The sequence below is a fragment of the Sciurus vulgaris genome (assembly GCF_902686455.1).
Source record: "Sciurus vulgaris genome assembly, chromosome: 5".
In the NCBI taxonomy this organism is placed as follows: domain Eukaryota; kingdom Metazoa; phylum Chordata; class Mammalia; order Rodentia; family Sciuridae; genus Sciurus; species Sciurus vulgaris.
Window position 1 is genome coordinate 87,851,958 of NC_136465.1, and position 18,303 is coordinate 87,870,260.

Genomic DNA, 18,303 nt, shown 5'->3' on the forward strand with positions numbered 1-18,303 from the left:
ATGACGAATAATATTTAGGTGGAAACTATTTAATGATTTAGTGTCTGTTTTTGAAATTCCACATGTGCATGTTACTGAGAATTGAACCCAGGGGCCTTTGGCCACTGAGCTGCACTCCCGACAGGGTCTCTTTAAATTGCTGGTGCTTCCTGGAATTTGCAATCCTCCTGCTTCAGCCTCCCTTCTCCCTGAGATTACAGGCACTTGACAGAAATTCTGATTTTAGAAAATTCCTTCCTTAGTAGCTGAATTTCATAACTTAAATCTCACCATTGAGCTTAGAACTTGTACTATCCCAAGGTCAACTCCAATACCGATGGTTAGTTTGTAAAGTGCTTTTGGGGTTTATTGTTTTGCTTTATTTGCTCAATCATGTAGTACTGGGGAATGAACCCAGGAGGAATGCTTTACCACTGAACTACATCCCCAGCTCTCTTTTTCTTTTTTTTGAGACAGGGTCTCACTAAATGCTTCAGATCTTAGATTTTCCTTCCCCAGCCTCCCCTTGTTAAAAATGTTCTAATAGAGCTCTCTCTGCCTCCTGATCATCACATGAGCTGCTTCTCTCTGCCACACTTCCTCCATGATGTCCTGCTTCACTATGAACCCTGAGGAATGGAGCCTGCTGTCTATGGACAGATTCCTGAAACCGTGAGCCCTCACGGAATAAACTTTTCCTCCTCTTAAAAAAAAAAAAAAAAATGTTCTAATAGAAAGTAATCTTGTTTGAATACCCCCTTTTTAAGTTGTTAGCCTACAAAATCACTTTCCTAATTTCTTTCTTCTTATTTTTAGCTTTTACCAGTGGTTATGACATCTTCTCTGAATGTGTTCTCCCAAGACATGTCTTCCTTATTTATATTTGTAACTTAGCTACAAATGTTAGTATGTACCTAATATACTGGAAATATGATTGGCACTCAATGAATTTGATTAGATTTAAATATGAATTACCTTTAGGCTTGCAGAATCTCAAAAGGTTCCTGTGATTCTTTCACAGTTCATGACAGTCCTTCAAATCTAAACCCCTGGCATAGTGTATAACTTTAGAACCTCCATGAATCAAAGCCTCAATTCTGAAAACATGTCTTCACCCAGTCATCCATGAAGGTGCATAAAATTAGGGTTAGCATAAGGTGAGCACCAAAGCAGTGTTCCCTGTACATTTTATTTAACCTTGTGTGTGTGTGTAGAACTAGGAATTAAACTCAGGAGCACTCTACCACTGAGCTACACCCACAACCCTTTCTATTTTTATTTTGAGACACTGAATTGCACAAGCTGACCTCGAACACCCCTTGGTTCAATCCTCTGTACCTAAATATGTGTGTGTGTGTGTGTGTGTGTGTGTGTGTATAGAGAGAGAGAGAGAGAGAAAGAGAGAACAAGGGGATAAAGACAAGTGAACTATTATTATGCTATAATTCTGCTAGCATTTTCAAGGACTGGGAAAAAACCTTCCTCAAACACATACAAAAGTATGTGTCCACAGCACCTGAATTCAATAGTTATCAATTCTTGACTAGTCTTTTATCCCTGTAGGATTTTGTTTTGTTTTTTTTTTAATACTAGGAAAATTAAATACTTCCCCAACCCTTTTTATTTTGAGAAAGGGTCCTGCTAAGTTGCCAATCCTGGCCTTGACCTTGTTTATGATCCTCCTATCTCAGCCTCTTTGAGTTGCTGCAAATTACAAGTATGTATCACATACCTGACCAATTTTTTAAAAATTTTTTCTGCCATCCCCACGACAAACCTGTCTCCTCCCAGATCTCACTCTTTTTTTAAACCTTTGCTGGAGTAAAACATGCTCTTGTAAAAGTGCTCAGATTAGGAATTTAGCCAACATTCATCAAAACATTGAGTTTTACCAGCATTCTAGGGTCTACCCTCCCGGTGTCTGTCTGTTTTGGAACTTTATAATAATATGTGATCTTACAGTATATAATCTTGTCTTCAGTTTATGAAGTTGATCCATGATTACAGATTGAAACAGTTAATTCGTTCTCTTAACTGTGTGGCATAAAATTCTATACTCTTTTTTTATTGGAAGTTCTATTTTCCAACTAGTACCTATGGTTTTAAGATAATTGAATATTAGTATTAAATATTAACATATTAATTGCCTTTACGTGATTGTATATTATCTTCTTGACTAAGAAAAAAGATCATATCATACTTACAGATTTATAATATCACGCTTTTTTTAATTTTTTTTTTAACTGAGGGCCTATCACATACTAAGCAAGTACTATACCACTAAGCTACATCTCTAGCCCTTTTTTTGTTTTAATTCAGAGAATTTTTAATTCTCACTAAATGCTGAGGCTTTCAATAAATTGCTAGCCTCAAATCTTCAGTCCTCCTACCTCAGCCTCCTGAGTCAAAAGGATTACAGATGTGGACCATCAGGCCCAGACTGAACAATCTACTCTTATAATGTATTATAATTATCTTAACATTTGGTTTTGTTTTAAAAGATGTCTTACCGTGTTTCCTAGGCTGGCCTCAAACTTGTGGGCTCAAATGTTCCTTCTGTCTCAGGCTCCCAAATAATGGGACATGGCTCCAGGTATATATTAAATTTTTAATCAAATCTTCAACCAGAGAAAATGGATGTTTTGTTTACTCACTTCTTTTCACCCACTTTTGACTTGTGTTACTGCCCACCCATGCATTATGTTTTAGGAGCTGAGATTTAAAAAAAAGAACAGGTAGGCCCAGCAGAATTATAGAACTTGGCCCAAATTATACAGTTTAGGTTAAGAAAATTGAAAATATGTTGGTGTGGTGGCACAGACTTGTAATCCCAGCTACTCAAGAAGCTGAGGAAGGAGGATGGCAAATTCCAGGCCAGCCTGGGCAAGACCCTGTCTCAAGTCAAAAAATAGAAAGGTTTTGTGATGTAGCTCAGTGGTTCAGTCTTCAATGCCAATGGAAAAGGGGAATATCTGTGTGTCTGTTTGTCTGTGTGTAGTTGTTTCCCTCTACCTGAAGTATTAGTAAATTAATCTCTCAATTTCTATTTTTCATATGTTTTTCTAGGAAAAACAAATATCCCAGCATTTTGAGATGTTCTAATATTTAGATATCTCTACAATACAGTTGAGGCTATCCTGAACTCTGGGTTTAGTGAAAATGAGGTGAAGTGTTAGCCTGACCTTACTGCTGCCTCCATTGGGTCTCTTATTCCTCGTTTTACCCTCCCTGAGGCTTTGAAAGACCCACTGTTGAAGTTGCAGTGGCACATGGTACTCCCAGTGATTACTGATCCTACTGCCTCAGCCTCCCCCATCTCTGGGATTGTGGGCACTACCACAGCCACGTTCATTTTAATCTTTAAATAGTGCTCCTATGTCTGGCAGAGAGGCAGACACCTATTATCTCAGAGACTCAGGAGACTGAGGGAGGAGGGTGGAAAGTTTAAGGCCAGCCTCTGTAATTTAACAAGACCTTGTCTCCAAACAAAAAATAAAATAAAAAGGGCTAGGGATGTAGCTCAGTAGTAAAGCTTCCCTGGGTTCAATCCCCATTACCAATAAATACATAAATGAAAATAAAAGCACACTCCTCAAATAATTCCTCACTGCCTTATTTTTTAAAGTAATTTTAAGTGAGTTCCAGAAAAACAAAATAAAGTTGATCTTAAAAAAGAGAGCCTTTGTGCCAGTTGCAGTGGCACACATCTGTAATCCCAGCTACTCAGGAGCTGAAACAGGAGAATTCCAAGTTCAAGGCTGACCTGGGCAATTTAGCAAAACCCTGTATCAGAACAGAAAAAACAAAAAAAAGACTGGGATGTAACCTAGTGGTAATGCACCACTGGATTCAATCCTCAGTACCAAAAATAAATAAATAAAATAATTAAAAGGAGTTAGGGGCATAACTCAATTGTAGAGCACCACTGGGTTCAATCTCTAGTACCATGGGAAAAAAAAAAAAAAGCCCAATAATGCTAAAATACAAAGGATTTAGTAGGTTTATTCATGGAAAGATTTTAATGTGGGCAACAGGAATATGTTTTACTTATATCTCTTCTGCATTTTAGGAAATAGCCTTAAAGAAAAATTTACCACATTGCCAAGAATAACTTAAACTGTTTCTTCGAATTTACACCATTTAGATAGTAGACTCAATTAAAATGCTTTAATGTAAGGAAGAAATGAGTAACAGTTAAGGTGAGTTGATTATTATTAAATGTGTTTACACCATCACCACAACATAAACAACTTAAGTTCCCCAGTAAATTCTTTGTAAATTGAGTTGTAAAAAGATGAGAACCACTGGGCACAGTGGTGCATGCCTATAATCCCAGCAGCTCCAGAGGCTGAAGCAGGAGGATTGCAAATTCAAGCCAGCCTCAGCAATTTAGAGACACTGAGCAACTTGGTGCAGCCCTGTCTCAAAATAAAAATAAAATAAAATAAAAACGGCTGGAGATGTGGCTCAGTGGTTAAGTGCCCCTGCGCTCAATCCTCCATGCCAAAAAAATAAACAAATAAAAGGAAGCCTTTAAAAAAAAAAGGAGTTATAAAAATTTTTATTTTTTTCAATATAAAGTACACAATTTTCTAAAATCTGTAAAGAGCCAAGTGTGCATCAGTAGTGCCTGTCTGGGGGCTGGGGTTGTGGCTCTGTAGTAGAGCGCTTGCCTAGCGTGTGTGAGACACTGGGTTCAGTTCTCAGCACTGCATATAAATAAATGAATAAAAATAAAGGTCTATCAGCATCTAAAAAAATATTTTAAAAATAGTGTATGTCCATAATCCCAGCAACTCTGGAGGCTGAAGCAAGAGGATCACAAGTTCAAGACCAGTCTCTGCAACTTAGTGAGATGCTAAGCAAATTAATGAGACCCTGTCTCCAAACAAAAGGACTGGGTGTATTGCACAGTGGTAAAGTACCCCTGGGTTCAAACCCTAGTACAAAAAAAATTATAGAAAAGTTTTGATAATAGTGATAATACCATAAAAGTACATTCTCCCCATTAAAGTAATTTATACTCTTTGATTTTAGGAACTGGAACGAGCATGGAGAGAATATGATAAGTTGGAATATGACGTAACTGTTACCAGAAACCAGATGCAAGAGCAGCTAGATCGCCTTGGTGAAGTTCAGGTAGGAAAGTATATTACCTTTTACATTATTTTAACTGGTTTCACTTGTCTTTGTACATTTACCTCACTACATATACATGTACCCTTAAAAGTGTTTACACTTTGGCTACCTAAAATGTGGATTTGAAGCTGGGCTAAGTGACACATGCCTATATTCTCAGCAACTCAAGAAGCTGAGGCAGAAGGACTGCAAGTTTGAGGCCAGCCTTCAAAACTTAGGGAAGACTGTCTCAAAAGATAAAAAGGGGGCTGGGAGTATAGCTCAGTTTAGAGTGCTTGCTTCACAAGTAAAAGGCCCTGGGTTCAATCCCCAGCACCGCAAAAAAAAAAAAAGAAAGATAAGAAGGTCTAGGGATGTACCTCAGTGGTAAAGTACCCCTATGTTCAATCCCTAATTCTATAAAAAGAATAAAAAATGTTTATTTGAATATGTTCACTGACAGGAATTTTATTCTCTCACAAAGCAAGCTATTCCCCTTGTTTAAAATTCTAGTGCTTTATTTTAGCTGGGATCATTGGTATATGCCTATAATCCCAGCAATTCAGGAGGCTGAGGCAGGAGGATTGCAAGTTCGAGACCAATCTCCATAACTTAGTTCAAGCAAATCTTCCTCAAAAAAATAAATCCCAGTGGGTTGGGAGGCCAAGGCAAGAGGAATGCAAGTTCAAAGCCAGCCTCTGCAACTTAACAAAAACCTGTCTCAAAATAAAAAAATATAAAATTGGGGGGCTGCATGTATGATTACACTACTGGTGTGACTCAGCATCATTTACAGCCAGAGGAATGAGAAATTATGCTCCATTTGTGTACAATGTGTCAAAATGCCTTGTACTGTAGTGTATAACCAATTAGAACAAATAAAAATAAAATAAAATATGAAAAAAAGGGTTGGGTGGGTGTGGCTCAGTAGTTAAGTGCCCCTCAATCCCTGGTAGAAAGAAAGGGGGGGGTGGAGTAGGGTTGCGGAGAGGGCTGGGGACCAAAAAAAAAGTTATTTATTCCATAATGTAAATCCTGAGCTTTGGGTTGTTTTATGCTGAGCTCTGCCAGCAGTTTCTATAAATTTGACGTCATATTCTTTCATTAGTCTATCTGTGTCACTTAGTATTGAGTTGTGAATTTATCAAATAATGGTTATCATTTAAAATAATCTAACCCATTCTGTATTAAATTTGTTTTTTATTAAACTGTATTTAATCTATTGTCTTAATTGACCTATTGTTAGAATGGGGGATATACAGTACCATTTGGTATTTAAAAAATCCAGTTTGTAAAGAGGCAGATCTGTAGTCAATTTCCAGGGGTTAGTTTTCTTATCTGTAAAATAGAAATTAGAAGACTTGTCTTAAATTGTTGCTCTGAGGAGTGGAGACAGTGTGTTTTACAAAAATAATGTCACTATTTGGTTATGCCCTATATAAATATGATCATTTGCACTGGAAACCCCCAGTCACTGGACTTTAACAGATAATCAATGCAATAAATAAAAGATTAGTAAAGGCTAGGTACTGAGGCAGGAGGATCACTAATACCTGGTCAGCCTTAGCAAACTATCAAGACCTTGTCTCAAAATAAAAATAAAAAGAAATGGAGATGTAGCTCAGGGTAAAGAACCCCTGGGTTCAGTCCCCAGTACCAAAAAAAAAAAAAAAAATCATAAAGACCCCAAATAGTTACAATATTCTTTGGAGGTAAAAAAAACTAGAAGATACATTCTATGCTTGGTAGACCAATGGAACCAGAATAGAACTTAGCAGAGCATGAATATGTAACTCTGTCTCAAAATAGAAAGGGCTGGATCTGTGTCTCAGTGGTTAAGCAGTCTTGGGTTCAATCCCTGTTACCAAAAAATAATTAAATAAAGTTTAATTTATAAAACGTGCATAGTCAGAGATTAACAACAATAACTAATAATACAGTAGAATGATTTGTAGAAATGAACAATTCGTAAGTTTTAAATAATTTTATTATATAATTGTTTTGTTACCCTTGTTCTGTTTATTTAAAATTTATGAATTATTTATTCCTGTAATTTTCTCTTTAGGATCTTTGTTAACTGCAGGCATTCAAAACTATGGAAGGCCAAAATAAAGATAAGGGAGGGCTACTGTACATTTTCCATTACTTTTTTTCTTCCCCTCAGAAGTGGTTTTTGTTTCGTTTTAACTTAGGATTGGTAAATTTCTGTCGTTTTCTTTCTTTTTGTATTTATTTTCATTTTAAGTCCCTTCTAAACCAGTATGCCTTCCTGGGATCATGTATGATGCTAGACAAAGCTTTTAGAAAGATGTAAAATATTACATTTACGTCTGAAAAATAAAATATTTTTCTTTCTCTGCTTTAACTTTTATCTTTTCCATCAGGTTGTAAAACTAGGAGCATCACATAAGTCATGTTAAATATTCTTCAAATTAATCCACTGCAATTCTCATTTTTAAATATATAATTAGTGGAATTACAACTTACTTTTTTCTTGTATGTGGTCTACCATTTTTACTGAAAGACTGAATCAGCAGGAATCCAACGTGCACAGATTCAGAAAGAACTTTGGAGAATCCAAGATGTCATGGAAGGGCTGAGTAAACACAAACAGCAAAGAGGTACTTCAGAAACAGGTAAATTAGCTTTGCATTTCATTTTGTAATAATGGACCATCGTGATAGATCTAAGTGGAATAATACACATTATTGAGTTTCTTTTTTCTTTTCTTTTTTCATTTTTGTTTTTGTTTTTGTTTTGTTGGTGGGGGTGGGGGTGGGGGTGGTTGGTTGGTTGGTAGGTTGGTACTGGGGATTGAAACCAGGGGCACTTTATCCCTGGGTCACATCCCTAGTCCTTTTATTTCTTATTTCGAGATAGGGTCTCACTAGATTGCCCTGGTTCTCCTATAACTTGAATCCTCCTGCTTCAGCCTCCAGGGTAGCTGAGCCACCCACCTGTCTTTTGTTGCTTTAGAGCAGTTTTTACATTAGGAAAACAAGCACTCTTTGTAAAGCTCTGCCAGCCCCACCTACACACACACAACATTATTTTAGCTTTAGGAGTTGTTTTCTTCAGCTTCTCTTATAAATCTTGTTAGAGAAAAAGGTGGAGGAGGTTGTTCTATACCTGTTTTTCCACATTGCTTTTTTTCTCTTTCCTGATACATAAATTGCATAAGAATTCATTGTATAAATGAACTATAGTGTAAGCCAAGTGTGGTGGCGCATGCCTGTAATCCCAGTGGCTCAGGTGGCTAAGGCAGAAGGATCACAAGTTCAAAGCCAGCCTCAGCAACTTAGTTAGGCCCTATCTCCAAATAAAATACAAAAAAGGGCTGGGGATGTTACTCAGTGGTTAAGCACCTCTGAATTCACTTCCTAGTACAAAAAAATGTAGTTTATTTATCCATTACTATATTGATGGACATATACTTTGTTTCTAGTAATAACAGAACATAATTTGCTAGTACTTACTAAATTCCAAGAAGTGAAAAATAAGCACCTATCTTCCATTTTGAGTGGATATATCCAGATTGCTCTCCTAAAAAGACAATATCAAATTGTGCTTACACCAGTAATATTTGAGGGAACCCATTTCTACATGCTCTTGTGTAAATCACATATTTTAACGGTTTTTAAAAATGTAATTGACCTCAAATTCTGAATACATTAATAGAGGGACTCGAAACTGAAGGCTACATTTAAAATAAGTGAAATGAAATTATTCTTACAGATTTAGAAAGATGTGTTTAGTGTAAGTAGTTATGTTTTCTAATTTTTTCTAATAGGTATGGCAGGATCAAAGCCTTTCTCTACGGTTAAGTACAAAAGTGAGGTAAGTTGGGATTTTTTTCCTATACATTATTTTAAATATTACATGAATTATAAGTAATTAAGTTTTCTCTTTTACCATAACAAAGATTTTTTTAAATATATGAAAGTTATTCAAATCTTGAAATTTGGTTCAGTAATTTAGTGCTTCTAACATTTTGCTTCCCTTAGTGCAAAAAAAAATTGAATCAATGCTTTTCATCTGTGCTAGATCTTTAACATTGTCATTCTTCTTCTGAGTAATTTGAATATTATCGTGGTTTCTTATAGTTTGTAAAAGTTGTAGAATGATTGATAAGTTTACTTAGTCTTATGCATGGCATAAAAAAAATAGCACTACAAAGAGATACTGTCAACCTAATTGAAAGAATCTATGGTTTTTGAATTTTGTATAATGTCAAAAAGAAACATTTCTTTTTCTTTCCTAAAAATTATAAAAACATGTAGGATTTTTTTTAACTAATAGTTTCTTGTCCTTTTTAAGTGAAATGGAGTAGTTTCATTCAGTAATCTGTTTCAATGTTGAGTTTCAGTATAGAACTAACCTATATTTTATGGGGAAGAAAAAAAAAACATTTAAAACCCAATTATTAGCTATCATAAAAATTTTGGGTTTCACTTTTCACTTTGAGACTTTTGGCTTGACAGTGTCCCTTTAAATATCTTAAAGTAAATTTAGATTACTATACCATTGCAAAGAATTTAGATATGCTTAATTTAATCTGCTTGTCTAAATAAGGTGACTATTCTACAATCTTTAGGAAGAGGAAGTAGTCCCACCTCGTCCTCCACTTCCTCGGTCTTATGACTTTACAGAGCAGCCTCCCATAATCCCCCCTCTGCCCAGTGATAGCAGCTCCTTGCTCTGTTATAGCAGGGGCCCAGTGCATCTATCTGAAGAGAAGAAGATTCATCAAGTTCAAGGATATCCAAGAAATGGATCTCACTGTGTAAGTGGCTGGAATAGCCACAGAATAACCATGCCCTTTCATTTTTGGAATTAATTTATTTTATACTCAAGTATTTTTTTAATAACAACACTTTTAGCTAGAGCTTTTGTTTTATATATAGCTTTATCATTTGTGTTTTTCAATTTTTATTTTATCATTCTCACTTTTTAATATTTTCATAATTTTAATGTTTCATAATTCCATAATCTTTTCATAAAAATGATTACTTTGTACATGTTAAAAGAACCATATTTTTTAAATAACCATTTCAGGATATTAGAGGCATGATCACAGTTTTTGTTGTTGTTGTTTTTGAGAAAGATTCTGTATCCAGAACACCAGAGACCACTGTATCCAGATAAAATCATATCTTTAGATCAGAAAGAATGGAATGAAAGGAGAATGAAAGAAGTTTATGCTAGAAATGACACAAGAGCTAAGACTTAGGCAGCTTAGTATTGGAAACCCTTCAAAGATACACACATTGCCAAGGAAAGATGTTACCCCTGAAACTTGAAAATAAGAGGTTTGGACTTAAGCAAATAAATGTGGAATGTAATTGGAAGGAAAAGAAAATAAGAAAAACAATTGAGCCAGGCACAGTGGTACACACCTTTGACTCCAGAGACTCTAGAGGCTAAGATAGAAGATTCACAAGTTTGAGACAAACATGGATAACTTAGTGAAACCCTGTCTGAAAATCAAAAATATAAAGGAATGGGGATGTAGCTCAGTGGTAAAACACCCCTGGGTTGAATCCCCAGTACGGCAAACAAAGAAGAATGGGATTGAGCTAATTGTGAGAACAATAAAATGTTTCCTGCTTGGATGTATCTCATTTAATCAGACCAACTATTAAATGAAATTTACTGAGTGATAAGATTATTTTTAGACCTCAGCTATACCATAATAAGAATATGACTTTGGGGGTAATACTGCATGTTAGGCCCTAGGTTTAATCCCCAGCACCAAAACCAAAAATGACTTTTTCGCTAAGAGGAATATTCTTAATTTTAAAACAGTAAATTTTACTAATTAGAAATCTTTCAAATTACTTTTTTCTACTTAGTTGTTCTATGTGTATTAGTTGTGTTAATCCAGGATAGCCAACTGGGACTTCTGATTTTTAAGAGTTTGAGTCTTTTTCATGGTAAACATTTTTAAATAAATTTATAGCTGGTCAGTGACTCAGGAGGCTTACAAATTTCAAGGCCTACCTTGGCAATATAATGATACCCTTCTCACAAAGTAAAAAGGACTAGGGATGTAGCTAGGTGGTAAAGTGCCCTTGAGCTCAGTCCCAACTACCACAAAGAAAGAAACTTGTAGCTTTTTTGTTTTGTTTTGTTTTTGTTGTTGTTGTTGTTGTTGTTGTTATTGTCTTTGTTGGTTTTTTTTTCCTGTTTGTTTTTATAATTGTCTGTCTTCCTTTCAAGGGTCCAGATTATAGACTCTACAAGAGTGAACCAGAGTTAACAACAGTTGCAGAGGTTGATGAATCCAATGGGGAAGAAAAATCAGAACCTGTTTCAGAGATGGAAACTCCAGTTGTTAAAGGTCAGATATGTTTTATCTCCTTTTATTTTTTTTCTTCTGTTTTCAGGCACCTTTGTATTATATTCAGTTTACATGTTGACCCAGTACCCATACAAATTCACAATCCTTTATCTGAAACTTTTGGAATCTCATGAATTTCTGCATTGGGAAATTTTCAGATATTAGGAAGATAACATCGCCCAGAAACCATACATGGCATCTCAAATAGGCATGAGGCAGCACCCCCTTTTAAACACATTGATGTGTCTGAAATAGTCATCCTAAGTAGAGTATAGATTAAAAAGTATTAGATCAGGTTGAATTTTACTGAGAGATCAGTTGATGCCAAACTTTTTAAAAGCTTTGCATTTACTGAATTGTTTTGTCCAATTTCAAAATTATTCTTGAGGGAGGGCAGTGGCTAAAACAGATCTTCACAATTATTTAAAAATAAATTTCAAAGTGATAGTTTTTTTTAAATATGTGAATTTTCCTGGTGGTAGTATTTAATGCTGTTCATTCTTCAAGAAGTCGGTGTCATAAAGAAAAGGGTAGCCAAGAGCTTTCTTCTAGATTAAAAAAGATTTTAAAAGAAAAACAACTCAGGCTGGAGATATGGCTCAATGCTCAAGAGTTTTCCTAGCATATGGTAAGCCATGGGTTCTATCCCTACAAAAACAAAAGATATGGGGTAGTGATTGAAGTTTGTATGAACCATTATTTAAAAGGAAAAACTATAAAAACATTCTTGGGATCATTCCGGAACTGTAAACACGTTCTGGGTATTACTAATAGCATATTGTGGTTAAGTAGGGCAATATAAGTGAATTCTGAAAAACTTAGCAAAAAAATATTGGCAGCTTATTTTGAAACGATTCACCAAAAAAACTACATGTGTGTATGTTTACATATTTATTCAAAGATATAAGAAAGATGGGAAAGTATAAAAAATTTCATAAAAATAAATTCTATTTATTATCCCCTGGACTGATTTTCATAGTTTGCTGAAGGACCATAAAGTTAAGTATGAAAAACACGTAAGAGGTAATGTTCACATATATTTTTTCCATAATTGGAATATTTTTCTGGGTCATCTAACATCAGATTGGGATGGCAGTTTCTGGCGATTGAACCTGGGACCTGGTGCTTGCTAAGCAGTTGTTCTACCATGGAGCTGCATCTCTAGCCCCTGGGGCAGTGGGGTGGTTGTTGTTTTTCTAGGGTTTATTTATTTATTTTATTTTATTACTTTAAAAATACATCTTGGGGCCGGGATTGTAGCTCAGTGATAGAGCACTTGCCTAGCACACATGTGAGGCACTGAGTTCTATCCTCAGCCCACCACATAAAAATAAATAAAGGTATTGTGTACATCTATAACTAAAAAAAAATTTTTTTAAATACATCTTTGGTGGATATATATATATATATGGTACTGGGCATTGAACTCAGGGGTGCTTTACAACTGAGCTATATTCCCAGCCCTTTTTATTTTTCCTTTTGGGATAGAGTCTTATTAGGTTGCTTAGGGCCTCACTGAGTTGACAGATTAGGAATCTTGTCAAGAAACATTGTCAAAAAAAGTTGGACCCTTAAGGCAGGAGGGGGTGGGGGAAGGAAAGATAATGGACTAAGACAGCATTACCCTATGTACATGTATGATTACACTAATGGTGTGAATCTACATTGTGTACAACCATAGAAATGAAAAGTTGTATCCCATTTGTGTAAAATGAATCAAAATACAGTCTGTAAAAATAAAAAAAAAAAAAAAGTTGGACCTTAAAGGACTATACTTTCAATGAAAACTGATTTGTTGTATTTCATGCAAATGTAAAATTTCTGCCCATCAGAATGAGGGTAGATACTATCAATACATATGTCTGACAGAGACCTTACACCCAAAGTATACAAACAAATCCCCAAATTACTAATAAAGACAAGACAAATGACCCAATAATAAGTGAGCAAAAGATTTGGACCCTTAACAAGTACAAATATACAAATGATTGGTAAGCATTCAAAAATTTTACGACTTATTAATTGTAAAGCAAATGCAAATTTAATGCAGTTTTAAACCACAATTCTTACCCTCTAAAGAGGTTATACCAGGACTGATACCACCAGTTGTTGGTTAGGATGTATAACAATTGGAAGTCATATTTCCGATACTCGTATAAGATGGAACAACAGTTTGACAGTTTCTTATAAAGTTAAACATTTATTTTTGGCCTTTTGACTAAGATAAAGTTAGATGTTCAGTTATCATATGATCCTCTGTATATTTACATAAGTAAAATAAAGCCAGTGCAATAGCACATGCCTTTAATTCCAGCAACTCAGAAGGCTCTGACAGGAGTATCCCAAGTTCAAGGCCAGACTGAACAACTTAGGAAGACCCTGTTTCAAAATAAAAGGGGCTAGGGATGTAACTCAGTGGTAGAGTGCCCCTAGGTTCAGTCCACATGGTAATACCAAAAAATAAAGAAAGGAGGGAAAAAGGGAGATAAGTAGGTGAAAACATCAATTCTCAAAAAGACTTAGATATTTTTATAACTTGTACATTTTAGAATTTTATAGCACTTTAATTCATAATAGACAAAAACTGAAGACAACCCGTAATTGATAAACTGATGTTCATACATTGAAATATTCCTCAGCAGTTAAACTATTCATATATGTATAGCATGTATGAATCTTAGCAACACATATGAATATCAAGATAAAGAATATTAAGTTAAAAGGAACCCAACACAAGAGAAACATATTGCGTGGTTCCCTTTTGAAGTTTGAGAACAGGCAGAAGTAATCTATTAGTGATAAATACAGATAAGTGTTTGCCTTTGGTGGAAGGGTAGGATTGACAAAGGACCTTTTCGGGGGAGATGTAGGTAGTCTTTATCTTGATTGACATGATTACACAAGCACATACTTTTGTCCAGAACCTCATCAAGCCCGGCACAGTGGTGCATGCCTGTAATCTCAGCAACTCAGGAGGCTGAGCAATAGGATCACAAGTTTCAGGTCAGCCTCATCAACTAGCAAAAGGCCTTAAGCAACTGAATGAGACACTGTCTTAAAATAAAAGGGGCTGGGGATGTGGCTCAATGATAAACACCCCTGGGTTCAATCCCCAGTATCAAAAAAAAAAAAAAAAAACCTCAACAGTTTCAATATACACCTCCCCGCCCCCCCCCCCAAAAAAAAAAAAAAAAAAAAAAAAACTTGGGTCAGGTAGAAAAGACTAAAATAATAACTGGGAGTTTGCCATTTACTGAATGTCAATTAGGAGAGCTCTACAGTGTTTTAAGTAGAAGGAATATAATCAAATACAGTAGGTCTGAGAAGAAGGAATCCAAGCAGTAAATAAATGGGTAAACCTAAACAAAACACTGACTATATATAACCGAAGTAAAAATGTATTTTTTGCATGGCTGGGAATGTAGCTCAGTGGCATGGTACTTGCACTGCATACACAAGGCCATAGGCTCATTCCTCAGCAACACACACGTGCACACACAAACACACACACACACACACACGCAAAGGTAATTTGGAGTTTAAAAAGTTGTATAGGACTAAATAGTGGACAACAAGCATATAAATCAGAATGAGGTTAAAAACTAAAAAACCAGAAGAAGGTTCATTAGTATTAACATAAAGGCTCTGCTTTGTTCCAGAGGACGTATCTTTACTAACTTTAGGCTTTAATCAGTTTAAGTATGCATGATTAGATATAAGATTAAAAGATTCTACAGCATCCAAACTAGAGAAGCAAACAGAAGAAAGGGAAAATAATCCAAAAGAACAGGAGAAAATGCAAAGCCAAAATTAAATTAGCAGAAATAAATCTAAATGTATCAGAAAATACAATAGATTAAGCTGGGCAATGTCCCAACAACTTGGACTGAGGCAGGAGGATTACAAGTTCAAAACAGCAAGGTAGCAAGACCCTGTATCAAAATAAAAAGGACTGGGGATGTAGCTCAATAGTAAGTTACACCTGAGTTCAATCTCCAATACCAAAAACAAAAGAAATTATAACAGATTAAACCAAATCCTTCACTTGAAATAACATTTTAAGACTGGGAATGTATTGCAGTGGTAGAGCACTTGCCTAGCATATGTGAGGCCTTAGGTTCAGTTCCCAGTACAAAAAAGCTAATAAGATTGTCAAACTGGATTAAATTTTTAAATATAACTATGTAGTGTTTATAAAAAGTCAAGCAGAACACCATGCATGAACTCATACCTGCTATCCTAGCTCCCCAAGAGGTTGAGGCAGGAAGATCCCAAGTTTGAGGCCAGTCTTGGCAACTTGGCAAGTCCTCATTTCAAATCATATAGGGCTGGGAATGTAACTCGGTGCTTTCCTAGCATGCTCAGCTGTGAGTTCAATCCCCATTGCCACCCTCCAGCTAGGACACACACACAACTGTAATCCCAGCAACTGGATAGACTGAAATGGGAAGATCACAAGTTCCAGGCCAGCCTAGGCAATTTACTGAGACCTTGTCTCAAAATAATATTTTAAAAGGGCTGGGGATGTAGCTCAGTGTCAAAGCACCACTGGGTTGAATTCCTGGTCCTAGACAGGGAAGAAATCCTATAAAACTTAGAACTACTGAAAATTGACTTGGGGTTGCAGTAGGTACTTGGGGATTGAACCTAAGGTCACTTGACTACTGAACTGTATCCCCAGGGCTTTTTAAAATTTATATATGTGTGTACATGTATATTAAAATATGCAAAACTAAAGGTTTTTTTTAAGAGGGTCACAGCCAACACCCCTTTAACAAAAAATAGCAAGTAAATTTATATTATGATAGTTTTATAGTGAAAAGGGCCTTTAGATTAAAGATCCAAATGGTAAACTATCCATTTTTATGCTTAGGTTCAGTGAACCAAGGACAGCCTTGTAAAACTGTGATTGGACAAAAAGAATCTGACCTAACAGTAATAGATGAGGGAGGTAGGGGGAACCTAGCAAGACCTGTCTGTTCAGATTTTTCCTGGCCTCTTTGAGCAACATTCTTTCTTTCCAAATAAGGGGCGATACTCTTTGCAGCATGGAGATCTTATGACCTACTCCAATAGTGTAACTCAGAGTTTTATTTTGTTTTGTTTTTGTAGCTAATATATGTTTAGGTTTTATGGTTGGCTTTGGGGGATAAAAGTGTTTTGGTTACTGTGATCTATCTTAGGAAAGGGGAATTCTAGTTGCTAACGCTGTGTATTAAAGGAGAATTGTGGAATGAGAAACAGGAGGGCAGAGAAAATTTTTGCTTCTGAGCCCTTTACTTTGGGGTATTATTTTCAGAGATTCAACATTAGAAAACTCTGAAGAAAAGCCAAAGAAAGATAGACATGTAATTTGGCAGTTATTAACTTCCGAGGGGAGAAAAGGAGGTAGGATTAGGGAGGTTTGAGAAGAGGTTGTTAAAGGTAATGCTGTTTTGTGGCGGTTGGGTTTTGCTTTTGGGGGCTTTTGGGGGGTACTAGGGTTTGAACTCAGGGAGTCTTAACCACTGAGCCACATCCCCAGCCCTTTTTTATTTTTATTTTGGGACAAGATCTCGCTAAAATGCTGAGGCTAGTTTTGAACTTGCAGCCCTCTTGCTTTAGACTCTGGAGCCACTGGGATTTACAGATGTGTGCCACCAGTGGTTATGCTATTTCTTAAATTGTATGATTACTAAATGAATGGGGCTCATCACTTGAAGAGTTTATCTCATATTGTTGTAGAATTTATTCATTATAAAAAATAAATAAGAAGGAATTAATTCCTGAATATTTATACTAAAGCATTCTAAAATCAAAAACCAAAAGTAATATACCATACAACAGGGAATTGCTCTGATATAATCTGTGAAAGGAATCATTCAGCCAAAAATGCGTTCAACATATTATAGTCTCTCATGGTCTAGTACTTTGCTTTACATTTGTATCAGCAGGAATCCCTATTTTTTGAGTAGATACCAGATATGACATGAAAATGAAGTTGGGCTCTTGGTAGTTAACCTGAACATATTAGAAACCAAGGAGAAGATAATTGTGATACGCAGCCCATGGGTCTGAGTAGATGGTAGAACCAGACTGAAGTAGACATTGCAAAATAGGCAACAACGTTCACACAAGAATCTTTATCAATTTCCAAATAACCAACCAGGCATAATGGCACACACCTGTAATCCCAGTGACTTGAGAAGCTGAAGCAGGAGGATCAGAAGTTTAAAACCAGACTCAGCGACTTTAGCAAGACCCTTTCTCAAAATAAAAATATAAAAGAATTGAGGGCTGGACACCATCCCACATGCCAATACTCTCAGCTGCTCAGGAGGCTGAGGCAGGAGGATTGCAAGTTCAAAGCCAGCCTCAGCAATTTAGAGAGGCAATGAGCAACTTAGTATGACTCTGTCTCAAAGTGAAAATAAAATAAAATAAAAAGGTCTGGGGATATAGCTCAGTGATTAAGTACCCCTGGGTTCAATCCCCTGAACCAAAAAAAACAACAACAAAAATTCCAAATAACCAATAGCTGGTTGATGAATTGTGTCTGTTATACCAGAAACCCCTACTTCCTTCTTGATGAATTTGATTCACAGGACAGTAACAAATTGTTCAGTTGAATGGTGGTCCATAACTTTCATAATTTGTTCTACATGAGTGCATTAGACTAACTAGTTAAGATGATAATGGAGATGTACCAGACAAAAGAGAATACTATATATACAGTTAATGTTTTAATGTCATCTGTCAATCTGTAAAACTTTATTTCTAAATTAAACCCTAAATTTGTCTAGTATTATAATTGACTATCTTATGGCTCTTTTCAAATAATAAATTTGCCTTCTGATTATAAAAGCTCCCAGAGGGCTGGGATGTAG

The 18,303-nt window shown here is 35.8% G+C and overlaps 1 protein-coding gene across 14 annotated transcripts in view; it reads left to right on the top strand.

Moving 5' to 3' along the window:
- The window catches only part of PLEKHA5 (pleckstrin homology domain containing A5), a 259,415-nt gene that overhangs the window by 225,324 nt on the left and 15,788 nt on the right, over positions 1-18,303 (top strand). For 10 of the 14 annotated variants that reach the window (XM_079141446.1, XM_079141432.1, XM_079141448.1 and 7 more), the window contains 5 exons: positions 5,017-5,118; positions 7,622-7,733; positions 8,888-8,934; positions 9,692-9,880; positions 11,317-11,437. In XM_079141446.1, coding sequence (XP_078997572.1) covers positions 5,017-5,118; positions 7,622-7,733; positions 8,888-8,934; positions 9,692-9,880; positions 11,317-11,437 — 571 coding nt within the window. The remainder of the gene's footprint in view (positions 1-5,016; positions 5,119-7,621; positions 7,734-8,887; positions 8,935-9,691; positions 9,881-11,316; positions 11,438-18,303) is intronic. The other 4 variants (XM_079141449.1, XM_079141452.1, XM_079141433.1 and 1 more) reach the window with 1 other exon arrangement.